The sequence below is a fragment of the Lampetra fluviatilis genome, chromosome 8 (genome assembly GCF_964198595.1).
Source record: "Lampetra fluviatilis chromosome 8, kcLamFluv1.1, whole genome shotgun sequence".
Classification (NCBI taxonomy): domain Eukaryota; kingdom Metazoa; phylum Chordata; class Hyperoartia; order Petromyzontiformes; family Petromyzontidae; genus Lampetra; species Lampetra fluviatilis.
The window spans coordinates 487940-515837 of record NC_136282.1 but is presented as its reverse complement, the minus strand read 5'-3'; the positions used below and the strand labels follow the sequence as shown (position 1 = coordinate 515837).

The window sequence follows — 27898 nt, the reverse complement described above, 5'->3', positions numbered from 1 at the left end:
TTGTCACGCACAACGAGTCTGTGTGGAAAATGTCAGCTCGATTGGATCACGGGAAGTGGGTTAAAAAACGACCGCAAGATTTACACGGTCGTAAGCAAGCAAGCAAGCGAACTTAATATAAAGGATTTAAAAAGGGGAACACGTGGATCGGTGAACACACCCAAAGCAGAGACGTCATATTAAGGAAAGTCAATTGACTTGGGCAGAACGCATCGCTAGATGGGATGATGGTCATTGGCTGATAGAGCCGATGGATTGACAGCCAAAGGTGAGAATGCTTCTAGGAGGACGACTGCCGAGGCAGATGCAGTGATGAGATCCGTTCGTGTGCAGGAGTGCGATGTATGGCAGCACCGCTGGACTGTGAGGGATGACAAACAGCTTGGGGAGGTCATGATCCAGCAGTGAATAGACAATGGCCGGTGATGGTGAATCTGTCTTTTTTTCATATTTTTGCAGGCATCACGAGTCTTATCGCCAACGGAGTGTATACTTCTGCATTCCCGCTGCATGACGTAAGTAAAACTGGACACATCTCCTGTGGAGCTACATCATGGGACCTACTTTGCCAGTATTAAATTATGATACTAGGGTTTTCCCCTTTCTGGTAATAAAACAGGTGTTAAGATGTTTAAACACCAAACTGAAACCTTTGCAAGGAATAATGTCTGCCTTAACCACACAGTACTTGTAGTGGACATTCAAACAAAAAAACATGCTCTGACAGTATGTGGCATTGTCTTTGAAACTGATTGGTCTACACCAAAGACAGCTTTCTTTAGAGCCGAGTCTCAAACAGTGCATGTGTTTAATGCAGAAATGATTCCTTGCAAAGGTTTCAGTTTGGTGTTTTAATATCTTAACACCTGTTTTATTGCCAGAAAGGGGACAACCCTACTATCATCTCCTGTGGAGGATCTCATTATTCGGCAATTTACTACAAAGCTGTGCTACAGTACTGTCGTTTCTGTTCGAGGCATGGAGACATCTGGGATTTGATTACCAGTTGTCATAGCCCACCGTCGTTCTGCGTGCGGTCGACATGATGCTCAATGTTTCTCTTCATGAACTGGGAGGTTCGCTTTTTTTTCCAATATTTTTTTTCTAGATGAGCTTGATTTAAACTACTCTGGAAAGAGAGTATGTTTGCTGATCTTCAGGGATAGTTCGTGATTATAGAATGCCTTCCCTAATGACCTAAATTTACTTTGATTAATGTTTATAATCCACCCCGTCTTTGCACCGGGGTGTTATGTGGGATATTATGTACAGCAATTAAAGATGCCTTTGTATCCAGATACCGTCGAGACTGTTACATTAATATTGATGTTACTTCTGGAATGCTCTACGTGGATGTCTGGCAAACCAATAAATATGTAGAGTTTAACACACATGCTGTTTTTGCACAATTGTATCTGCTGCCCTGTGAAATTCTTTGAATGATACTGTGACTACACGGTACTGCAATAACCTGTGCTATAGCATACAAAGTTATCACAATTGAAGTGCGGCAAGTAGGTCATTGTCTTCTTGTCTTGTTCCTGGCTTATGTCGAGTCCTCTATTGCACTGGAGTGATGTTGTTGAAATATTTGTTGGTGATGATTGCAGGGAGAGCTCCATGGCAGTGAAGTGAACGACAGAAAGGTATTGTTGCGTTTTTGGGTGCCGTACATTTCTGGCGAGTTCTCTGCACCTCTAGCCGAGATCCCCATTGCAGCTTTACAGTCTGTTCTATAACGCCGTAGTTGCGTTCCTGAAGAATATCGCGTTATAATAAATAATATACTATATAGGGTAAAGCAATAGTCCGCGATAACACGTGAGATGCGTACGCAGGCTGAACAAAGACTGAGGCACGTAGGTAGCATCCAGAAGCATCCAGCAGCATCCCGCAGCCTCGTGTGATTCTACACCGAGGCAGCTGCTACAACCACTTATCTCTACTTGTGCGACGTACTTTACATTCACTCGATCGCGTTGTATCCAATTAGCGTCCGCGTTATAAAAAATGTGTCCCCTAATACACTAATAGATTAACGTTATGAAAACACGATACTGTATAGGCGAACAGACTGTATCTGAGATTTTGTGTGAAAGGTCCAAGGTCTTATGGCCGCACCGTAACACCGACATCTTATAGAAAAAAAACTACTCATAATTTTTTTAAAGAAGTGATATCTTTCACAAATTTAAACTTTTTTAAGCCATGAATATCGACTAATGTTGAGGTACACTACATGAGTCAGTAGCGATGTCCGTGTCCGCTCAATGTGTGAACAGTTGTGAGCACGGATACTACTGTAGTGTATTCATTGACGGTACTACAGTCGCTTTACTTTTTCAGTACAACGATGACTTCAGAGCGTTTGTAAGACAATTTGCATTGATGTACAGAAGACCCTCGATTATCCACGCTAATGACGGGGAGGACGGCCGCAGATCATTCAAAAGATATCCATTTTCTGCAGATCTCTATGTATAGGTTTACATTAAGAACAAATACTAACGATCGGCCGACCGATGCACGTGCTCAGTGGTAACACTTTCCTGCTCCTGCCCATGAGAGTGCCCACTAAGTGAACAGCAGCAGAGCCACGCCAATCAACATCAAACTCTGCCCACTTTTGTAAATATATTGCAACTACTGTACTTTAGAGGCGATCATGTGGATTTTGGATTAACCGGAGCACATATTTGGTTAGTTTAAGCACTGTGTGACTTGTAATACACATTTCCAAGAATAAGAATGTATAACGTTTTAAGATTATTAATTTGGGCTGAAGGAAAAATCCGTGAGTTATTAATTTATGTCAAAATCTCAGGTGTGCGGTGAATCTGCAAATCAAATAAACCACACGCGGATAATCGAGAGTCTACTGTAATTGCTTTAATTGTAATGGAACTTGTAATAAACCAGTGCCGTAGTATGTATATATGTAATTGTGCAGGAAATCATGTTTTGAGACGTGACCAAACTCGAATACGATCAATGTGCTCCTGTGCAGCTGCTGCACGATGAATGGGCCAGCTATAACAAGTTCTACAAGTACCAGCCACTTGAACTCATCAAGTAAGGGTTTTGTTTGTGCCATAGCGGCTGTGTTTTTTTTTGTGCCTTTGTTTGCAATCCGACAAATCACACGTGCAAGATACTCAGGGAGAGAGAGAGGGTGGCATTCGTCCCTCTTTCATTTCTGTGATGAGCAGACCAATGATTACTCTATAGGAGTAATTTGTTGACCCACACTCCATCAGGGAAAAAGATCAGTGATTTGAGTTTTCATGTGGACAACCATAATTACACTGAGAAAATGTTACAGATCCAAATGGTATCTATATTGTGCACCCTACTGTATGTTAGCCCTCCCACTATAGTTTTGAATCTTTGCATGTCTTGGCTTTCATACCTAGCAAAAAGTATGATTTTAAAAAAGGCATTTGAATTCCTTCACAAAAAATTATTATGTAATAGAACTCTTACATGTGGGAAAAGGCTTTTACGAATATATTAGTTTCCCTATAATTGTAGACCAGTGGTTCTCAACCAGGGGGTACGTGAGGTGATTTATAAATGTGTGAAATTATATCATACATGATAGTCATTGGTGAATAATTATGTATGAATATGCCAATATAAAATAACTACGATAAAATGTAAATCGACATGGTAACCTCGAACGATATAAAATACCTTTCTAAACTCATTGATTATAAACAATGCGGTTTACAAGAGTAACCAGCGAGCGCGAACAAATCACGTCACGCATGCAGAGCGTCCGTTGATTTTTTTTTATTCGCTTAGAGTTACCAGCTAGTTAGGATACCTCACAAAATTGACAATTAGTTAAAATATTGATGTTCATTATTCATACATTTATTTCTCTGAACCGTGTTGGGTAAGGCAAGGGGAGTTACTCAGTTGAAACTAAATTTAAGAAGGGGGGTACAGCAGTCAGCAGTAGCCAACAAGTATAACCCGTAAAAACAAAGTTTTTCACTATAAATCCTTTATATGCGTGGCGGCTAGAGTCATCTCGTCCTCTGGCTTGAGATGGCTGCCACCTATGGGTCAGATGATTGCATGCCACCATTAAGCAATTGGTAATTAAATATAATATTTTTGTCCTAAAAAGTGTAAAATTTTGGAAAAAAATTTTCACGAACATTAATTGTCACGCACAACGAGTCTGTGTGCAAAACGTCAGCTCGATTGGATCACGGGAAGTGGGTTAAAAAACGACCGAAAGATTTGCACGGTCGTAAGCGGGCAAGCAAGTGAACTTAATATAAAGGATTTAATAAAGGATTTAAAAATATATTCACCTGTGGAGGACGCGGGGATCGATCCCGCGACCTTTGGCATGGGAAGCGAGGGCGCTACCAACTGCGCTACTCCGCCAGGGCCTGCGGAGGTATCACGCTCTGGGCTCCTACACTGTGACGTTCAGCCAAAGCCATGAATGAGTTCTATTTGAATAAATGTAAAATATATTTTTTTTGCCTAAAAAGTGTCAAATTTTGGGGAAAAAATGTTTACGAACATTAATTGTCACGCACAACGAGTCTGTGTGCAAAATGTCAGCTCGATTGGATCACGGGAAGTGGGTTAAAAAACGACCGAAAGATTTGCACGGTCGTAAGCGGGCAAGCAAGTGAACTTAATATAAAGGATTAAAAAAAGGTTGAGAACTGCCGCTGTAGACAATCTGAATTAATTCAAACAGTTTTGGAAGCGGGGGGTGGGGGGGCTGAATCAACAGAAATTGCTGCATGACCCAGACATCAACCCCAGTGCGGTGCCAAGGAGATAGCAGGAGAACAAGCAAGCTGCTCGCCGATCTGGATAAATATTGAATGTTATCTCCATTCATGTGTTTATTTTGTTTGTCCTAATATTCCAGTTTCCTCCCCGATGCAAAATGACTTATATTATTGGGCAAACATTCAATGTGCTAAAAATAAGTCTTAAGAGTCATGTTTTAGTAAAGGGGTACCGTGTTACTCATGATTAAGAATCATCTTTTCTCGGTCAGTTGAGACCTCACCTATCACATGACGAACACGCATGATATGGCAAAGAGTGATATCACCTGCAATCAGGAAGGGATTTGCACGTGTTTAAATTTAGGTGAGCAATGTTACCCATGTTTTAATTTCCTATTTGAGTTCATGGCTTTTCAGTTTGAAGTTAAATTCAATTGCGGAAATAAGATATTTAATTTTAGAATGATGTTGGGATTGATATTCATTCTCCAAGTTTTACTTTGTATTATGCCTGATTTTCTTCCAGATGGTTAAAATATTTTCACATTTTCAGTCACTAATCACTAATGCTTAACGGTGAAGAGTACACGTGAATCATTCTGATAAAACATGGATAATGGGAAAGGGCATGTTTTTATTAAATTCGAATTCTATGAGTGTATATGTATGACACAAATAATATACATATCAAGAAGTGCCTGGGTTTGATCCTCTACTAGGGTGCCTTTCTGTGTGGAGTCTGTACATCCCACCCTTGTTATCCCTTTGTCTCTATCGGTTTCCGCCCAGATAAAAAAAAATCATACATTCTAACTGGTACTGTCCAAACGTCCCAATGCTGAAAACTTTGCCTGCACATTCCTCAGTTGGGTTTACTCAGCAACTCCGACTCCGAAAAACTTGTCAGGACTCTCCTGAAATAGTCTTGAGACTAGGTGAGGCTTTCCTGGGTAAACAAACTAAATTATATTTCGATTTAAAGCTTTCGTGACTGCAGGGATTCATCTTCTTGGTTCTTTCGGTAAAGTCACGTAGAAGAGAAGTAATAAAATAATAATAATTAAACATAATAAAATAATTCTCACGACGTTTCGGCCACAACGCAAACAGCCGTCCTCAGGTGAAAACCAGGTCTGTCGGGGAGACAGCGTCTGAATGAAACAGCACACGAGCTTGGAGCATATATATAAGCTGGGTTGGGAGGGGGGGAAAGGGCGCTTCGACAAAATAATTTGCATATCAAGAGGAATTTAGCATGTTTATGGGAAATGCAGGTATGTGAATAGTACTAATTATGCCCGTGCATTATGCAGGATTAGCAGCATCAAAGGGAGGGGTAGCATTAATAAAGGGAAGGAGTGTTAATAGTATGTAGCTGCAATAACTAAAACCAACACGTAAACAACTAAAGTATAAACTACATAGTATCATCAGTATACTAACTATACTCTACAATAAGCTGAGTTACTAACAGTAAGTAATACATTACAATTCTACGTCGTAAAAATTATATAATATGCTTCCATCTAAACTTTATTCTCTTATATTACACGAGTCTACACCGTACTATATACTGCCATAGACAAACCCAACATTAAATGATATACTGTATTGCTATAAACCACCCTATACCTATTCTTAGGTTTTTTTCGGTAAAGTTACGTAGGTAAAAAATTTAATTAATAAAAGTAAATAAAACAAAATAAAAATCACGACGTTTCGGAAGCAACACAAGCCTCCGTCTTCAGGTGGAACCGTCACAGCCACGACAGCTGTATCAAGTAAATGAGAGATCACAAGAAATACCACCCCGTATATATAATGGTTGAGGGGGGAAGGGCCAGGAACGGCACACTTTTTATTAATATGGTGAGGTGAGGCTTAAGACTAAGAATAGACTGCATAACAAAGGACTGAGCCTTTGTTATGGAGAGATGCGGTTTGTAACTAACACCTAGCATACAAAACAAAAGTGTGAAAAAAGAAAGCAAGTAAAAACTAAAACTGGTAAAACAACAAACTGGCTGTCTATCAATAACCTGTAATAGTTGTCTGTCAAATAAGATGGTGCAAATAAGTATAGTTACATCTTTTTTTCATGGTTAATCACATTTTTCCAATGATTACTCAGTTTGTAACCCTCATCACGGTTGAAATTATGTCTGTGTTTGTATATTTGTATGGCTTCGTGTACAAATCTTTGATGGTAGCCAGGAGGTTTGCAGAGCACCTTGGTCTCGGAAAAGACAATTTCATGAGAGCCCACAGAGTTGTACCAATGATCGGCAACAGCCGAAGAATCAGTTCTGCCGTGTTTCAGATCTGACTTCTGCTCGCGGACACGATCAGAAACATGACGTTTCGTTTCTCCAATGTAGCAATCACCACAACTGCAACTCAGTTTGTAGACTCCAGGATACTGTAAGTCAGAAACGACATCCTTCACAGATGGAATCAGATCACGGATTTTATGCACTGTACTGAATCGGACTTGGATCTTATGTTTGTTTAGAATTTTGGAGATCTTTTTGGGCACTCCTGCTATGTATGGTAATGTGATAGTTTTGGTCGGAGTTTCATGTGGCTGTTTCTGTATGGTGGGAGAAACAGCTTGGCGTATGGTGCGGTCAGAGTATCCGTTCATCCTGAGGGCCCGATGTACATGTCTTAATTCACCGGCCAGGTGGTGTTGGTCAGAAATGCCATGGGCTCTGTGGTATAGCGTTTTGATGAGATAATTCTTTTGAGATGGGTGGTGGTGGGAATCCGGTTTCAAGTAGGAATCTGTGTGGGTGGCTTTCCTGTACACAGAATGTCCCAAGGATCCGTCAGGTCTCCTCTCAAACAGAATATCCAAGAATGGTAGTTTACCATCTTTCTCCACTTCCATGGTGAATCTGATGGATGGGTGTCTGGAATTAATGTGGTCCAAGAAGTGGTTCAATGCTGGGAGGCCATGTGGCCAGATGACGAAAGTGTCATCCACATACCTCTTCCACAGGGAAGGACGCAGGGTGGATGTCTGGATGGCGTCTGATTCAAACTTTTCCATGAACATGTTGGCTATCACTGGTGACAAGGGGGAGCCCATAGGGGTACCCTCATTCTGTTTGTAGAAGGTGCCATTCCAGGTAAAATAGGTGTTGGTGAGGCAATGCCTAACCAGCGCAGGTACATCAGAATTCAATCCATGTTGGACTAAGTCCTCAATTATTGTTAGGGTGTCCGGTACTGGGACTTTGGTAAACAGAGATACTACATCAAAACTGACGAGGATGTCATCAGGATATAGTACCATGTCCTTAACCATAGAGACTAATTGGATTGAGTTGAGTACTGCCGAAGAGGTCTTGCCTGTGAAGGGAAGTACAGTATCTGATAGAAACCGGGCTAGTTTGTAAGTAGGGGAGTTTATTGTCGACACGATGGGTCGTAGCGGGGTGCCTTCTTTATGGATCTTGGGAAGACCATAGAGTCTGGGAGGTCTTGCCACCGATGGTTTTAGAGAGGGACGTTTGCTTGGTTCGATTAGGGAAGTCGAACTCGTGATGATGCTGTTGGTTTTTGTCGTTAGGCTTTTAGTGGGATCGTTTTTAATTTTGGAGTAACTCCCATCATTAAGTAGGTCCAGGATTTTGTTGTTGTATGAATCTTTATCCATGATGACCGTGGCATTGCCCTTGTCTGCCGAGAGGATGACTATATCATCTCTCTTTTTTAGGTCCACGAGTTCAGAGCGTTCGTTTTTGCTGATGTTACTAGTGGGTTTCTTAGCATTCTTAAGAATAGTTGCTATTTCAGCTCTTGCTACATCCGCATGTATGTGTCCTATGCCTCTGAGGGCTACATCAATCTGAGAAATCACATCCTCTACTGGTATATATTTAGGGGTGACGGCAAAATTTAGTCCTTTGGCCAGTACCGTTTTTAGATTGTCAGAAATTGGGATGTTACACCCTATACCTTATACATTGTAACATGACACTGTATTATTCTACCCACCCTAATGTATATCACACTGCTATATATTCACTATACAATTACGATACTATATATTACTTTGAACATTGTATTAAGCATATAAATGTTATACTATTTGTTATTATACACTGTACCATTGACCGTCGTGTCAATGGGTGAGTAGTGTGGGAAACTTGCAGCGGAGCAAAGAATCCATTCCCTGTGGAGAATACAATGCCAGTGAGTGGAACGCGGTCTGAAAGTCACCGTAAACGTGAACACAATCAGTTAAGATCTGAAATGGTTTATTACGTCCATCCAATGATTGCTAAGCCAGAATCCATCTTCTCGGTTGGAATTGTTTCTGTGTTTGTATATGTGGATCGCCTCATGAACGAATCTCTCATGGTAGCCAGATGGCTTGCAGAGAACCTCTGTCTTGGAGAAGTCAATATCATGTGAGCCCACTGAATTGTAACAGTGATCTGCCACGGCTGAGGTGTTTGTCCTACCGTGTTTCAAGTGTGCTTTATGTTCACGGATGCGGTCCGAGGCAACTTAGTTTGTAGACGCCAGGGTACTGTATGTCTGGAACCACATCTTTTACAGATGGGACCAGATTACGGATTTTATGTACTGTGTTGAATCGGACCTGGATCTTGTGTTTAATCAGGATTTTGGAGATATTTTTTGTGACCCCTGCAATGTAGGGTAAGGTGATGGTCTTGAAAGGTTCCTCAACAGGATCCTTCTTGATGGTTGGAGTGATGGCCTTGCGGATTGTGTAGTCGGAGTAACCATTAGCCTTAAGAGCTTGGCGTACGTGTTTGAGTTCACTGGCAATGTGTTCCTGGTCGGAAATGCATTGGGCTCTATGGTATAGAGTCTTGATGAGGGAATTCTTCTAGGATGGATGGTGGTGGGAATCCGGTTTCAGGTAAGCATCCGTATGGGTGGCTTTCCTGTAGACAGAGTGGCTCATTGAACCATCAGGTCTCCTTTTAATTAGGACATCCAAAAAGGGTAGCTTGCCATCTTTTTCGACTTCCATGGTGAATCTGATGGCTGGATGTATGGAATTGATGTGGTCGAGAAATTGGTCTAGAGAAGGCCCGCCATGTGGCCCGATAATAAAAGTGTACGTAGATGACACTTTTGTCATCTGGCCACATGGCCGGCCTGCTCTAGACCAATTTCTCGACCACATCAATTCCATACATCCAGCCATCAGATTCACCATGGAAGTCGAAAAAGATGGCAAGCTACCCTTTTTGGATGTCCTAATTAAAAGGAGACCTGATGGTTCAATGAGCCACTCTGTCTACAGGAAAGCCACCCATACGGATGCTTACCTGAACCCGGATTCCCACTACCATCCATCCCAGAAGAATTCCCTCATCAAAACTCTATACCATAGAGCCCAATGCATTTCCGACCAGGAACACATTGCCAGTGAACTCAAACACGTACGCCAAGCTCTTAAGGCTAATGGTTACTCCGACTACACAATCCGCAAGGCCATCACTCCAACCATCAAGAAGGATCCAGTTGAGGAGCCTTTCAAGACCATCACCTTACCCTACATTGCAGGGGTCACAATAAATATCTCCAAAATCCTGATTAAACACAAGATCCAGGTCCGATTCAACACAGTACATAAAATCCGTGATCTGGTCCCGTCAGTAAAAGATGTGGTTCCAGACATACAGTACCCTGGCGTCTACAAACTAAGTTGCCTCTGTGGTAGCAGTTACATTGGAGAAACCAAACGACATGTCTCGGACCGCATCCGTGAACATAAAGCAGACTTGAAACATGGTAGGACAAACACCTCAGCCGTGGCAGATCACTGTTACAATTCAGTGGGCTCACATGATATTGACTTCTCCAAGACAGAGGTTCTCTGCAAGCCATCTGGCTACCATGAGAGATTCGTTCATGAGGCGATCCACATATACAAACACAGAGACAATTCCAACCGAGAAGATGGATTCTGGCTTAGCAATCATTGGAAGGACGTAATAAACCATTTCGGATCTTAACTGATTGTGTTCACGTTTACGGTGACTTTCAGACCGCGTTCCACTCACTGGCATTGTATTCTCCGCAGGGAATGGATTCTTTGCTCCGCTGCAAGTTTCCCACACTACTCACCCATTGACACGACGGTCAATGGTACAGTGTATAATAACAAATAGTATAACATTTATATGCTTAATACAATGTTCAAAGTAATATATAGTATCGTAATTGTATAGTGAATATATAGCAGTGTGATATACATTAGGGTGGGTAGAATAATACAGTGTTATATTACAATGTATAAGATATAGGGTGGTTTATAGCAATACAGTATATGATGTAATGTTGGTTTTGTCTATGGCAGTATATAGAACGGTGTAGACTCGTCTAATATAAGAGAATAAAGTTTAGATGGAAGCATATTATATAATTTTTACGACGTAGAATTGTAATGTATTACTTACTGTTAGTATCTCAGCTTATTGTAGAGTATAGTTAGTATACTGATGATACTATGTAGTTTATACTTTAGTTGTTTACGTTTTGGTTTTAGTTACTGCAGCTACATACTATTAACATCCCTTCCCTTTATTAATGCTACCCCTCCCTTTGATGCTGCTAATCCTGCATAATGCACGGGCATAATTAGTACTATTCACATACCTGCATTTCCCATATCCCCTCCCTTGGATGCTGCTAATCCTGCATAATGCACGGGCATATGTAGTACTAATCACATTCCTGCATTTCCCATAAATATGCTAAATTCCTCTTGATATGCAAATTATTTTGTCGAAGCGCCCTTTCCCCCCCTCCCCCAGCTTATATATATATGCTCCAAGCTCGTGTGCTGTTTCATTCAGACGCTGTCTCCCCGACAGACCTGGTTTTCACCTGAGGACGGCTGCTTGCGTTGTGGCCGAAACGTCGTGAGAATTATTTTATTATGTTTTATTTTTATTATTTTATTACTTCTCTTCTACGTGACTTTACCGAAAGAACCAAGAAGATGAAACTAAATTATATTAATACAAATTTATAACGTCCACTACATTAATAGAATAAGTATTCAAATGCATGAGTTGCAACATTTTTGAACGTAATATTGTGGCTTATTATATTTCAGGAAATATTTTGGAGAGAAGATTGGCCTCTACTTTGCCTGGCTCGGAGTGTACACGCAAATGCTTATCCCTCCTTCCGTGGTGGGAATCGCGGTGTTCTTGTATGGCTGGCTTGCTGCTGACAAAGACATTCCAGGGTAATTACATTTTATATTTTCACAATCTTGCAAAGGGGTCTTTCTAATGCCATCAGGTAAACTCCAAAACAAGGTTCGTTGTGCACTTAATATTTATCACCCATGAGCTTGCAACAGCATCACCATCACAGTACTTTCTTATCCATTTCTGATACATTTTCTACTGGGCAGATGTGTTTTGGGTAGTGAAATGTTACTGTTGTAATTGTACATCTTGAGTCGACTATTCAATAAAAAAAAACGAAAGTAAATTTATGTAGCTTAAAGTGTTATGGTTTCGTTGTACTCAGTAATGCTCTGTTTACCCTCTGGTAATGCGATGTCATGTGACAGATTCGAGACCTGCATGCTTGGCCAGAACATCACAATGTGTCCCACGTGTGACAAGCTGTGCAAGTACAAGAGCCTCAGTGAGAACTGCGACCGAGTGAGGAGCAGCCACCTGTTTGACAACATCACCACCGTCTTGTTCTCCATCTTCATGGCCCTCTGGGGTGAGCATATTTCAGAATTTTTACGTTAAAATGTGTTGTTAGTTTGCACTGGTATTCATACTCGATTACATCAAAGCATGCTGATTTGTTTTATGTAGGCCCTGTTTCATGTGTTTAAGGAAAGGTCATTAATCTTGATATTTTGTACAAAAAATGATTTGTTTTAGTATTTTGCAATTACGTGGCCATTCCTGTGCCAACATATAGACAGACCAGTTAATTCCCCTAACATATGAATCAGGATGCATATGACATTACTTTGTGAATGATTCATTATTATATATGCCAACTCTTTGTACATATGAAGTATAGTAAACTACGGCGGGAAACCACTTGACGGGTAGCACACTTTATTCACACTTAGGTTGTCACAATAACACGTGTTGACACTACAGCTCACGCTACACGTTCCACCTGACACGGGTGGTAACTACTGCTCACACTACACGTTCCACCTGACACGGGTGGTAACTACTGCTCACGCTACACGTTCCACCCGGCTACACACACACGGGCATTCCAGCCCCGTAGCATCCGGGGAAACCTCTAGACCCACCCCAGCTTGGGTACGGATCACGACCACTGGGTCCCGTGGCCCGGTCCTCACACGGACGTCCGGCCCCCGGGTCCCAAGGTCCCGCCTCTGAGCCACACAGGGCCCCGGTCCCTACAAGGACAGCGGGACTAGGTGTCTCAGGGCCCTATCTCTTCCTCCTCCGTCTTCCGTCTTCACTGGTCACCAACTTTCTCCTCGAGCGCCCGCGCGCACCGCCTTATATAACCCTCCGCTCCAAGGAGACGGAGCCTATGCGGACCGCGATGCGAGCACCCACCCTAACCGACCAATCATCACGCGCTGCCACACGATCCCTTCTTGTGCCAGCGCACCTAACCAATCCCCACGCGCTGCCACACGATCCATCACTGTCAGCGCGCGTCACCAACACACAGCCAATCACCATCACATAACCCATGACCCCGCGCTGACCTACGATCCCTCACCGTCAGCGCGCGTCACCAACACACAGCCAATCACCACGCGCTACCCCACGATCCTTACTACCAGCGCGTATCACCACTACACATATACCAACATTACTAAACTGTCTAACTGCATCCGGTCACAATAGGAATAGTACCCCTGAGTACACGCAGAAGGGAAATTGCACTGATATGCTTCCAAATGTCCCCCTACAAAAGACGGTGGCTGACACTCCAATTTGGTTTACCAAATATGAATTAATCTGCTGCCCACTGTGATGGCATTTTTGAAGCAAATCCGGGAGGATGAAACCTCCTGCAATTTTCAGTAGTGTTGACTATTTAAGATCTATACTTAGTATATGGGTGCCAGAGATAGGACATGAAAGAGATTACAAACATTTGCGGAGAACAATCATCAGAAGCAATTGCACGATACTCGCGGTAGAAATCGTCAATGAATTCCAGTGATCAGAGTTGGATTTTTGTGTCTTGTCGCAGTTTTTGAAAACTCACCAAGTAGGGTCATTTGAAAATGTCAGGGATGGTAGCTCCCAAGTATTTAATCTCATTGCTCTTCAATTTAATGCCCAGGCATAAAACTGGGGTTGGGCTCGAGCAGCCTGAGAATGAGGGTATCATCTCGGACTTTTAAACATTCAACTTACATCCATGCAGCGCTGAATATTTAGTAGTATATTTCTCACATCAGCTGATGAATTATGTTCTGGCCACATGTATAGTCATGTTTTAATGTAATCATAATTGTTATGCTGTATTATCATCACAGTATTTATACATTGGTAAAGATACAAAGAACACTTTCTAAGACAGATCGTTGAGAGTAACATGCACTGGTGAAGACTTCGCCCGAGTGTGAGGGCCTATTAATCATTTTAACTCGAGACATTAAAATACCACACATGTTACGATTTTGATCACACAAAAAGAGAAGCTGATTTACATTTCCCAATTGCATTGACCTAATTTACGTGATAAAATGCAACAAAAAAATTTCAAATAATTAATGTACAGTGATATGTGTGCAAATAATTAGTAAACCCAATCGCCAATTGTACCAAGTGATCAAATGTGAGTGGTGCAGGTGGTCACTGGTGTTGTAGCACACTGGTCATGCAATACAGAGCATACACGCATCATTTTACCTTCTGTTCTCATCTCACCACCCGTTGCTCATAGTGGATAACTTACATAGCACACAGCGTACACAGTGTGGACATGAGATATGGGCTTAGCCTTCATGCCAGAGCGGTCACACTAAAGTGGTCCTGTATCAGCTTTCTGCCTGCCTATCGATATCTGCAACTTTTGTAAAGAGGCCCTCTAGCTAAAAAATAGCTATTGCAGCATGAAGCTCTATATCTCTGGAAAAGACCAACAATGAATTTAAATTTCCATTGTACCTGGCCATTGTAGACTATACAAACACATTCAACTCCCAAGAAAAACATAAAACCCATTTTTAACAATGGAACAGCCACACTAAGATTTCATGATGAAAGTCTCAAAATGCATATTAAAAAGGGACACAGAATATATTTTCAGAACATTGGATTTGAGAAACAAAGGCATACATATTAATGGAGATGACAATTCACAATCTTAGATTTGCTGACGTTGCAGTCATTATAACGTCCAGCAGGAATGAACTGCAGGTTGGTGAAAAGGGTTGTAAGTGGGCAGGACCTTTTCCTATCTTTTTCCAAGTTATATATTTTATTTCAAACATTTGGTTGTGCAGACATTCTTGTCTGAAAAAAAGAGGCTGATGCTAAAGGTTACACAGCCGTGGCTGGAAAACACACAAAGTGAGAGTGTACCTTTGCTTTGAAATTACAGGGACGCCTCTACTTACGAACATTCAACTTACGAAATTTCAGAGATATGAACACACCTGTCCGTATGTCCAGTTTCCGGTTCGAAGAGAGGAGAGAGGAAACATGAGCACCAAAGGGAATTAGTATCTACATCTATAGAACACAAAGAACCAGTGGCATCTACATCTGCATAACATGAAGAACAGGAGATTATACAACTTTTAAAGCCATTCCCCGTGTTTAGTGTAAACATCGTACAACATGTTTGGAATCGACAGGAGTAAAGTTGGACTTATGAACAAATCGTCTTATGAACAGAATATTGAGACCTAACGCGTTCGTAAGTAGAGGAGTCCCTTTAATGAACACGTGATGGTGCTCATCTCCCTTGGCAGTCCTGCGCCAGTGGTGGAAACTGCACAACGCAGCACTGTCATCGTTTCAAATACGCTACGATCATGAATTGTCACAATGGCCTGAGAACAATTAATTGAGCTCCCACCCCGCCTGTTTAAATGTTAAAGATGCAGGTCACATCAACCCTTGTCTCCATGGTTAGATAACGCAACAATGAAAACACAACTCACTTAACATCCCCACGTCTTTGCGCCCACGACGTCCATCACGTCGCCAAATTGAGAATGTGACTTGGTTGTCGTCGAGGATCGAGTTACCGCGTTGCACTCGTAGGCTGAGTGCATTGGCAACAGTAAGACTCGTGTACACATTTCAATCAGAAGCACGGAAAAAGAGCTATTGATGATTAACAAAGACAAAAGCAGACTGTCATATGTCATATGTTTACATTTATTTTGTAAGTACGTTGTCTAACCCTAAAAGTATGTTATGTTTATTCATCATTGTTTAGGGGGATGTCTGTGCAGTGTGTGATATGTTGTGAGCTGTACCTTGAGACGCATCACGTTTTGTCTGGTCTGTAGCAACCACTTTTTTGGAACACTGGAAACGAATAGAGACCCGCCTCAATTACACGTGGGATCTCAATGGCATGGAGGAGAGTGAGGTGAGATCGACTTGGTGGCGAGATGTTAACTACCTTGCCTGGTATATAGGAGTTAGTGGGTTCGATCCCGACCCTGACGTCTGCTGTATATTTGAAGTTTGCGTGTTCTTCCCGTGGTTGTGTAGATTTTTTTCCGGGTTTTCCCTGCATTTACAGTATTTGGCTAATATAAATTTCCACACGATAAGCCACACTTATTTGAGCTATCATTTTTGATAGCCAGGTCGCTTCTGAAAAAGAGCTATATAGCTCAGTGGGGCCTTACCTGGTAAAATTAAATAGAAACAATTTGTGTTTCTGCCATGTAACCACTGAGTCCTCACTGAAACACACGATCACCATCTTTTATGGCAGGATTTGGGAGACCCCCCTATAACGCTGGATGTTCCACATTTCTAACAATCCCACGGTTCCATTAGCATTAGATCCCGTGCCAAGAACTGAATGGTGAGGAATGGTGGGAATCGCCCAGCACTAACCAGCATGCTAAATTGAAAACAAGAATAAACCATCAATTTGATAAACGTTGGCATTGTTTTATAATAATAGGTTATAATTCCTAGACTTGATTACATGCTATTTTATGTGCAATCAGGTTATTATTCTTTTTGGGGGTTGTTAAAATAAGTACCATTTTCTGGGTAAGTGGTTATCTCTTAAGGGAATATGTAAATTTCAATAGTGGCTCATTCTTTCCATTGGAATATGCAGGTCTTCGGATTTCCTGTATAAATGAACCGTTAACATGTCTTATGAACCCACGTAGATAATATGCAACGCTTTGGGCAAAGGCCCTTCTTCGTAGCACATCATAGAGAGGATAAGAGAGTGCATTTTACACCATGGAGCCTCGTAATAATAACGTTTAAAAATGTTCTGATGTGAAGTTTTCATTCACGAGTTTTTTGGTTTTTTATGCTTGTGCAAATATTCCATAGCAATATCATCAAATAATGTTTCCAATATATTTACAGTAATACATATACGTACACGTACACTCTTACACAGGGTTGATGGTGGGTTTTTTTAAATCCTTTATATTAAGTTCGCGTGCTTGCTTGCTTGCTTGCGGCAAAAAAAAATTATTTTACATATATTCAAATAGAACGCATTCATGGCTTTGGCTGAACGTCAGAGTGTAAGAGCCCAGAGCGTAACCCATCCACAGGCCGTGGCGGAGTAGCGCAGTTGGTAGTGCCCTCGCTTCCCATGCCAAAGGTTGCGGGATCGATCCCCGCGTCCTCCACAGGCGAATATATTTTTAAATCCTTTATATTAAGTTCGCTTGCTTGCGTGCGTGCTTGCTTGCTTGCGTGCTTGCTTGCGTGCGTGCGTGCTTGCTTGCGTGCTTGCTTGCGTGCGTGCTTGCGTGCGTGCTTGCGTGCGTGCTTGCTTGCGTGCTTGCTTGCGTGCTTGCTTGCGTGCTTGCTTGCGTGCTTGCTTGCGTGCTTGCTTGCGTGCTTGCTTGCGTGCTTGCTTCCGTGCTTGCTTGCGTGCGTGCTTGCTTGCGTGCTTGCTTGCGTGCTTGCTTGCGTGCTTGCTTGCGTGCTTGCTTGCGTGCTTGCTTGCGTGCTTGCTTGCGTGCTTGCTTGCGTGCTTGCTTGCGTGCTTGCTTGCGTGCTTGCTTGCGTGCTTGCTTGCGTGCTTGCTTGCGTGCTTGCTTGCGTGCTTGCTTGCGTGCTTGCTTGCGTGCTTGCTTGCGTGCTTGCTTGCGTGCTTGCTTGCTTAGGACCGTGCAAATCTTTCGCTCGTTTTTTAACCCACTTCCCGTGATCCAATCGAGCTGACATTTTCCACACAGACTCGTTGTGCCAGACAATTAATGTTCGTGAAAAAAAATTCCCAAAATTTTACACTTTTTAGGCAAAAAAAAAATATTTTATATATATTCAAATAGAACTCATTCATCGCTTTGGCTGAACGTCACAGTATAAGAGCCCAGAGCGTAACCCCTCCACAGGCCGTGGCGGAGTAGTGCAGTTGGTAGCGCCCTCGCTTCCCATGCCAAAGGTCGCGGGATCGATCCCCGCGTCCTCCACAGGCGAATATATTTTAAATCCTTTATATTAAGTTCGCTGCCACGCATATAAAGGATTTATAGTGAAAAACTTTGTTTTTACGGGTTATACTTATTTACATTGATTTGAATTCGTTTTTGCACCCAGTCTAACTAGCCGGACCAGTCTGGCTCGCCGAGAATTTACTGTGTTATCATCCGTAAGTTATATTATAACCACAGGCTGCTTGCGTTATTTTTCTATCAGCAACAACTTCGGCCAGAGTATGAAGCCAAGCTGCTGGAAAAGAAAAGGAAAGTTGACATCAAGCTTGCAAAAACACAGGTCGGTCAAAGCCTATTTGTACTCATCTAATTGAAATACTTTGAGATGAGAATGATTAAACGTCATCATCATCCTCCTCAGCAGCTGCCATCAGTTCACTCCTGGGTGATGACCACGCCATGTCCTCATCAGCCTTCATCGTCCAGCCGATGCCACAATTATGCCTTTCTCTTCCAGACGAGCTCCCATCGCTCCTTGTTCCTCAATGGTCATCCTCTCCTCATGCGTGTTCACTCTTTTGGCTGCCATTCCATCACCAGTCTCGTCCATTGGCCATCTTCCTTCATTACGTACGCGATGCGTGTATGTCGAACTTCTTTCGCACCGCCATACATAGCAAACCGTGCGAAGCGAAGCTGCAGTGTTGAGTCGATAGGAATTGTTGAATCTGTGGATAGCGTTAGTCTATGGGCAGTATGCATGTATATATGTGTTGAACTTCTTTCGCGCCGTACATAGCCAAACGTGCGAATCGGAGGTGCGGCTGGCTACGCACGACATGTCCTGCCCAAAGCCTATTTACATCTCTTTTTATCCGTGTAAATCACAGCACGTATCTATGCATATTTGTATCCCATTTTCCTGGAGTAAATGTTACATAAATCTCACCTATTAAGAAATTTCAACACAAACCAAAAGTAATGCATAGTCATTTATATTTTTAGAAGCTGCAGAAACCGTCAAAAGACTCGCACAATAACCGCTGGAAGAACAAGGCTGAGACCATCATGACGGGCAGCAGGATGGTGAGGAGTATGATCCGACACGTGGGATGAAAGTGATGCAGTATAAAACCACATTTCATTATCATTGACTTGAAATGTTTGCGTGTGTAATGATGTGTGCATGTCAGAGGGTGTATGGGCCATATGGAGTTAATATGCCAGGTTAAGGACAGATGCCAGCCCTGGCAGAGACTGTATTGTCTGAGACTAAGAATCAGAATATTTATATTGGAGGAATCCGATTAGCTATGCAGCTCTTTTTCACAGATGTCCAGTAGAGGCGGATCAGAATGTTACAACAACAAACAAAAAAACACGACAGACGTTCAAAGTGTAGGGAAGGTAAACAAATCACAAAAGATACAAATAAAACGAAACTATTTTTATTTGACCAGGTAAAGATCACTGAGCTATTAGTTTATTTTTTTGAAGCTACCTGGACACAAATGATAGTTCAACAAAGTGGGTTATCATGTGGATATTTTTAGCATCCAAAGAATCTAAATAATCTAAATGCTAACTCTATGCATCAGTTAAGTGGGCGTTTGTATTAGTGTTGTGCGAGTGCATGTATTATATAAAGGAGATCTCCATTTATCCATTACCCTATTATCCGTGAGCATTGTAGGGTTCATGAAAACCCATATTACCCGCAACCCTATTCCCATGATCCACAAATATGGTTATGATATGTTCGTGTATCTTTGCGTGTCTCTATGTCTTTGTCTGTCTCCCTTTTTGTGTGTCTCTGTGTCTTGTCTCTAGTTCTGTGTGTATTTATGTCCCCATCGTTGTCTCTCCTTGTGACAGAGAGACTCGGATATACAGAAAGACAATCTTAGTAAAAACAGCATGTTGTGTACACACTGTGCTTCAAAGACCCATTGCAGTGCAACTCCTATTACTTGTGATCTTTTTGCGGATTATTAGATCCACGGTATTGGTCCCCCATATCAAAACGAACAAGAGCAGTTATGTATATGTGTATATATGTGTTTGGGCATGCATGTGTATAGGCTGTATGGATCAGATCCATTGGGAATGGGATAGGCCCTTCCTTGCCAGGACTTCCTTACTCAGCCGCACGAGAATGTTAGGCAGCCCCCTCTCCTCCACCACTGTTGGGGCTAGGGTTGCCACCCTCGGGTTTGACCTGGGCAGTCTGGCAATTGGTATTTGTGTTTGGGTTGCAGAGATGGATTTATAATGAGATCTGGTGGTATTGAGTTGAACTGTATTAGAGGATGCTGAACACTTTTGATAATAGACCTAGCCTGAGAAATACTAATATGTCTGGGTTTGGTCTAGAGTGGAAAAGTGGTGACCCTATTCAGGGCCATACCCTCATCTGCACCCGAGTTTACAGTGCCACTTCACAGCAACGGTTGAGGTGGAGTGGAATGCGAACCCCCAGTAGTGAGAGTAGCTGCTCATGAATGATAAATGGTGGAATTGGGCCAATACAGGCCAGGATTATGCCACAACCAGACACATTAGCTGGTGTAAATTGTCTATGAATTGCGCCCTGTGAAACTTTATATGCAGATACACGTCTATGCTTTTGTAAAAACACTTTTTATATTTATGACATAGGACAGCAAAACAGTGTATTAATGACAGTTTTTAAAAGTGCACATCTGCAGTTTGACATAGCCGGATTATACAAAATCCTGTGCTCGTCCAAATGAATCCTGAATGAAATAATATCATAACTTCCTTAGCAACATTACTTGCAAATCAAACTCTTGAGCACAATATCACATGAGGGTCAGAGCCATCCCTAGGGTATGGCGGTTCGCGGATACCGCCCCAGGCCCCACACTTTAGGGGGGGCCCCAGCGACGATGTCATGGTGTCAGATGTAATATTTTCGGTTTAGTTTGAAGGCATCGGGGGGGGGGGGGGGGGCAAGCAGTGTGATTTGCCCCAGGCTCCACACCCCCCTATAGACGGCCCTGAGTAGGGCCCACTGCACAATTTATATACGGACAGTGCTAGGATCCCCTTCAAATGAGGTACCGCACAAGCCAGGACTTTATACATCTGAGATTTACCCATGAGCCTCCTCACAAAAGCCTCGCCACTCCCACGTGAATCACACTAAAGCATTCTGTGTGTGGTGCCGATCGACAGACAGAGGAGTACGGGCTCAGTTGGAGAGACCTGCTCCCGAGTTTCCTCATCAACTGTTCCTGCATTTTATTCATGGTCAGTGACGTTACTTTTTATTATGCACACGTGTTTCCTTGTTATATACGTTTATGTTCGGCCAATTAATGCTTTACGCACGTGCACTGCCTTACTATTTTAATTTTACATTAATGTCTCTTGTGTCCATATACTAATCCAGTTACTATATAATGTATTACATAAAATATTATACAAATCATAAGATAGGCATTATAGTAATCAAACTATAACACTTGATCATCCGTGGTGGAATCGCTCTACATTATAGTTGGTGCATTAAAGCTCATAAGCACTGACATTCTATGCATAGTATGTGCATTCAACGACACCAACAACAAATCAACAGCAGCACAAACAAGAGCAACAACAACATCATCAACAACAGCAGCAACAACAACAGCAGCAAGCAGCAGCAATAGCAACAACAGCAACAAAAAACAACAGCAGTAGAAACAACAACAAAAATAGCAACAACAGAAACAACAACAATAGCAACAACAACACCTTTGCGATGGCGACGCTGTGACATCTGCTGCTGCCCGACTGCTTGCGGCCAGGGTCCTGGTCTCGTGGGTCTCCGGCTGAGAGAGCCGAGCGGTCTGGTTAAGCAATGACTGCTCCTCTTCCTTGGAGAACTTGAGGCCATATCGGGAACTTCTCTTGGCTTGCTGATTGGCCAACTTTCCAATTCAAACGACTCGAGTCCCGGTACCCACTGTGCTACGATCTGCTGTGGAAATAGCGACCCCGACCAGCCCGTATTCGTCACTTGTTGCAATCCCTCGCACCATGTTTGCGCTGCAGATCTAGTCAGTTCTTGTTCCGCCCTACATCCACACGATTGTAGAAGAGCGCCTTCATTGCCAAACCCTGGACCACGGCTCCTCTTAACTTTTGAATTGGTCAATGAATGTTCCATCGTCAACAAGACGGCGCTGATGCACGATCTCATCAACAATTGTGGACTCGACATATTGGCCATTACCGAAACCCGGGTATATGATGACTCACCGGACGTAATTAAACATGAGGCTACACCTAACGGATACGCTATTGTACATCAGCACCGTCATGGGAAGCCTGGCACCGGCAGCCCACACCGTGGAGGGATCGCACCGATTCACCATGAAGTCCTGAGCGTCTCATTAACAATCACGTTACTGGAGCTGCTCCTTGTGAAAATAACCACTAGCATGCGGGGGCTTATGATCGTTGTCATCTATCAACTGCCGTCCTCACAGCTGTCAGAATTATTTTCTGAGCTTTCCAATCAGCTAGACTGTGGGTCACTTGGCTCTCGCTACACAATCTGTGGTGACCTCAACTGTCCCGGACCAACCGGTTCTTATGGTAAAATCAAGAGTGATCTCACGGAGATTATCGACAGTCACAGTTTAACCCAGCACCTCAGTGGCATGACATGTCGCTTGGGAAATATACTGAATCACATCTTCACATCCGCCAATGCCATAACTGTGACCGATGTTTTCAAAGATGTGAGTATTTCAGATCACAGTCTCGTGACTTGCAAAGTGGCATTGCCGATTATACGCCAACCTGTCACAATGATATCATACAGAGACAGGAAATGACTGTAACACAATGCTTTCCGTCAGAATATCCGGTCATGATCGGTGTTTAAATCTTGGATCGACGGTCAATTCATTTGCAGCTCAATAAAATAATTACATCACTGCTGTTCTTGATGAACTCGTGCCCATCCAAATAAGCACAAAGAGAGCAGGGAACGTGCAGAGTAACTGGCTCTCACCGAAGGCAATCGCAGCGAAGTAGACGTGGATGAGGCTGGAGTGTCTTTGGAAGAAAACTGGTTGTGAGACTGTCCAACTCGCTTACAGAGTGGCCTGCAGATCTGCCAACTGATTCATGGTTGAGTCTCAGATCGTTCTATGTTCTTCATGTCAATGAGTCGACTTTCAACCCCGTGCTCTGTGGCACGTCGTGAAGGGCCTGCTGCACTCCGACCTCCCATAAACTAGTCAATCCGGTCTGTGCACAGTACTTGCGAAGTTATTTGCCAATAAAATAGTGATGGTCAAAACGGCAGTTTCAAAATTGAAGGCAACGCATTGTCCCAATATGACATCTGAGTTTTATCAACCTGAAACCAATGCAAAACTCGAGACCCCGGCATCAACATTGGTGGTAAAGGTGTCGATGTTCATCGCACGGTTGCCAAATGAGACATGGCTGCTGGACTACATCCACACGTCGATTCTCAAATCATGCTCAGAGCCTCAGACGTCCTTGTGCTGCGGATTGTCCACCTGGCAAATCTTTCGTTCAGCGAGGGCTGTTTCCCAGACTGGTTAAAAATGGATGAGGGAACACCGCTCCTGAAAAAAGTTGTTGTGAGCCGCAAACTATCGCCTGATCTCAAATTTGAGTACGATTTCAAGGGTCATCGAGCGCCTTTGTCTGAAGCGGTTACTTCTCCACGTCACTACAATGGGCCAGCCGCATTAAAATAATGATTAGACACGGCAGAAGTATTGGTCCAACCGTGTTTCAAATCTGCCTTGTGCTCACGGACATGGTCCGAGACATGTCGCTTAGTTTCCCCAATGTAACTGCTGCTGCAAATACAGCTTAATTTGTAAACTACATTATAGACTGCCAGTACGCTCACCGAGGTTAAGAACCAGGCTACAGTCTACATTATAGACTGCCAGTACACTCACCATTCAGATGTTTAAAAATCACCAAACTATTCCTTTAGTTCATTTCATATTCCGTACAGTAAAACGACAGGGGCTCTCTTACAGATGTTGCGCCATAATAAGGCGCTGGAGGCAGCTGACCTGCCACCGTGCTCACGGGCCGACAGGGGGCAGTTGAGAGAGAGCGAGGTGCATATGGGTTGACCGAAGGTCAAACCCCCGCCCCCCCCCCCCATGACCGGAGGTTGACACCCCAGACCCCCCAGGGGCTGGGGACTGAGGGGGATGGGGGCTCCCCACCACTTCCTAAGACCACTTAAGATTTAAGATCCTCTAAGACCTTCTAGAAGGTTCTGGAGAGGGGGTCATGAGGGGAGGGGTGACCCCGACCTGGGGATCTGGGGATAAAAGGCCGGCACTCTGGATGGGCCGGGCAGTGTTTGCCAACTCAAGCTTAAAGACATCCGAAGACCTGAAGACTGGACCAGGACCCGGGAATCCTCAACCAAGGCTCATGTTAGAGTCGGTTGTTGTGGATCCGAGGTAGCTAGGACACCCTGGAACCCTCCCCGAGGCTCTCGCTAGAGCCGGGGTGTAGCAGACCAGAGGTGAGCCTGACCCCCCTGGACCCTCCCCGGGGCTCTGGGTAGAGCCGGGGGTTGCAGTGGACCAGGGGCGAGTCCCGTACCCCGAGTAGGTCGGTCAGTCCAGTCTTCCCTTAGAGCCGTGGCGAGGGACCGGCGTGTAGGGTAGCCCGGAGTGCGTAGGACACGCTAGAAGGGAGGCTGTCTCTCCCTTAGGATATAGGGTGGAAGGGATCATACCCCTTCGTGTTACAGTAGTGTTAAATAAGGTTGTGAAGAGTGTTGTAATAAACGCGTTGCCTCCTAGCAGACGTCTCCGTGTGGTTAGTTACAAGACACAACACAGATATGCATAATTTGCTTTGATGTACGTTGTATTCCTGTTTACATTTTGTTTTGCAGGTTTTACTTTCATTTGCAATCGTGGTTGGAATGATATTTTACCGCATTACCATGAACGTGCTTCTGGCCAACAGTACCGACCCTTACTTAAAATCCAACCGTTCAGCTATCATCATGGCTACAGCTTTCCTCATCAATCTCGTCATTATCCTAATTCTGGATGAGATTTATGGCTCTGTTGCACGCTGGCTCACTGTCATCGGTACGTACCCCACACGCGAGCACAGGTTGACACTTAGGGACAGATTCACATTTTCTACTATAATGAGCCAAGAATATCCGTGTGTCCCATGCGTGATGTCACTCCATGTCGGCCAGCCCGCCTCATTAATAATCATGAAGAGGTGACGTCCTAACTTAAAGCTTTCGTGACTGCAGAAATGCATATTCTTGGGTCTTTTGGTAAAGTCACGTAGATAGGTTCAAATAAAATAACAAAAATAACAAAAAAACTACGTTTCAATCGCAACAGAAGCAATCGTCATCAGGGAAAAAAGATCAGGAAAGCTGCTGAGACTGATTTAAAGGTTTGAAATGGGTGTAGCCCAAGGGTCATAAACGAAGTGGGCAGGGCTAGTGATTTTAAAGTGAGAAATTTGCATTGTAATGTAAGGTCGGAGACCTACCTCCACGACGACAAAGGTGTGGAGGTGGCCATTGTATTGTGAGAGATTAGCATTTCAATGTGAGATCGCAGAGCCACCGCCACATCGAGGACAAGAGCGACGGTGGCTGTGTTAGTGTGAGACATTTAACCTGTTAATGTAAAACCAGAGAGTCTAAAATCAATACTAACATTGGAAGATAGGATGGAAACATCACAGCCAGTTATGACTTAAACTGGTTAATAACGTCCTTCTAATGATTGCTCAGTTTGTATCCATCTTCTCGGTTGAAATTGTGTCCGTGTCTATATATATGGATGGCTTCATGAACGAATCTTTGTTGATAGCCAGTGGGCTTGGAAAGTACCTTCGTCTTAGAGAAATAAATTTCGTGTGAGCCCACCGAATTAAAACAATTATCAGCCACGGCCAAGGTATTGGTCCTACCGTGTTTCAGATCTGCCTTGTGTTCACGAACACGGTCCAGGACATGTCACTTAGTTTCCCCAATGTAACTTCTGCTGCAGCCACAGCTTAGTTTTCAGACGCCGGGGTATTGCATGTCAGGGATCACATCCTTCACAGGTGGGATCAGATCACGAATTTTATGTACTGTGTTAAATCGAACCTGGATCTTGTGTTTGCTCATGATTTTGGAAATCTTTTTAGTGACCATGTATGGCAAGGTGATGATATTTTTGATTGGATCTTCAAATGGTTATTTCCCAACGGTTGGGGTGATAGCTTTACGGATTGTGTGGTCTGAATATCCATTCATATTGAGAGCTTGGTGTACGTGTTCCAGTTCACTGGCAAGGTAATGGCGGTCGGAAATACATCGAGCTCTATGGTGTAGAGTTTTGATGAAGGAATTCTTCTTGGATGGATGGATGGTGGTGGGAGTCAGGTTTTAGGTAGGTATCCATATGGGTGGCTTTCCTGTAGACAGTGTCCCATTGAGCCATCTGGTGTCTTTTCAATTAAAACATCCAAGAATGGTAACTTCCCATCCTTTTTCACCTCCATGGTGAATATGATGGCTGGGTGTATGGAATTGATGACCATTGCAATCATTGAAGATTTGATCAAACAAGGACTGAATGCTGATGTACCGGCCCTGGTGAGACACTGCCTCACCAACACTTACTTCACCTGGAATGGAACATTTTACAAACAAGTTGAAGGTACCCCAATGGGTTCTCCCTTATCTCCAGTTGTAGCCAATGTTTTCATGGAAAATTTTGAAACAGATGCCATCCAGGCATCCACTCTACGTCCGTCCTTGTGGAAGAGGGACGTAGATGACACGTTCGTCATCTGGCCACATAGCCGACCAGTTCTGAACCAATTCTTCAACCACATAAATTCCATACACCCAACCATCAAATTCACCATGGAGGTGTAAAAGTTCTAGATTGCTTCTCCCTGCTCAACCAGTCTACATAACAAAGGCTCAGTCCCAGCAGCAGCCGCAGCCGTACCAACCTTATCATAAAAAAAAACTCCTCTCCAGGGGCCTACCCTGGCTCCTCCCCCCTCAACCAGGTCGGGTCTCTTGGGATTTCTCTTTACTTGATACAGCAATCGTGCTGTGACGGTTCCACCTGAAGACGGAAGCTTGTGTTGCCTCCGAAACGTCGTGATTTTTTATTTCTATTATTTCGTCTATTTTTATTATTTATATTTTATTATTTATTTATGTACTTCCCTACGTGACTTTACCGAAAAAACCTAAGAGTATGAGTTGTAAAAGGATGGCAAGTTACCATTATTGGATGTTTTAATTGGAAAGAGACCAGATGGCTCAATGGAACACTGTCTACAGGAAAGCCTACCTAAAACCTGACTCCCACCACCATCCATCCCAGAAGAATTCTGTCGTAAAAACTGCACACCATGGAGTTCGATGTATTTCTGACCGTCATCACCTAGCCAGTGAACTGGAACACGTGTAATAATGTTCCAGGAGACTTGGACGCCGGGATTGGAGGCACACGTCTTTATTCCGTGTCGGGTACAGCAC

The 27898-nt window shown here is 43.2% G+C and overlaps 1 protein-coding gene across 2 annotated transcripts in view; it reads left to right on the top strand.

The window, feature by feature from the left end:
* LOC144933763 (anoctamin-1-like) overlaps window positions 1-27898 on the top strand; it is an 86607-nt gene that overhangs the window by 13398 nt on the left and 45311 nt on the right. For both annotated transcript variants that reach the window (XM_078858833.1, XM_078858834.1), the window contains exons 5-14: window positions 460-515; window positions 1611-1646; window positions 3008-3072; window positions 11875-12009; window positions 12343-12503; window positions 16264-16346; window positions 18611-18688; window positions 19354-19434; window positions 21547-21621; window positions 25271-25472. In XM_078858833.1, the coding sequence (XP_078714959.1) occupies window positions 460-515; window positions 1611-1646; window positions 3008-3072; window positions 11875-12009; window positions 12343-12503; window positions 16264-16346; window positions 18611-18688; window positions 19354-19434; window positions 21547-21621; window positions 25271-25472 (972 nt within the window). The remainder of the gene's footprint in view (window positions 1-459; window positions 516-1610; window positions 1647-3007; window positions 3073-11874; window positions 12010-12342; window positions 12504-16263; window positions 16347-18610; window positions 18689-19353; window positions 19435-21546; window positions 21622-25270; window positions 25473-27898) is intronic.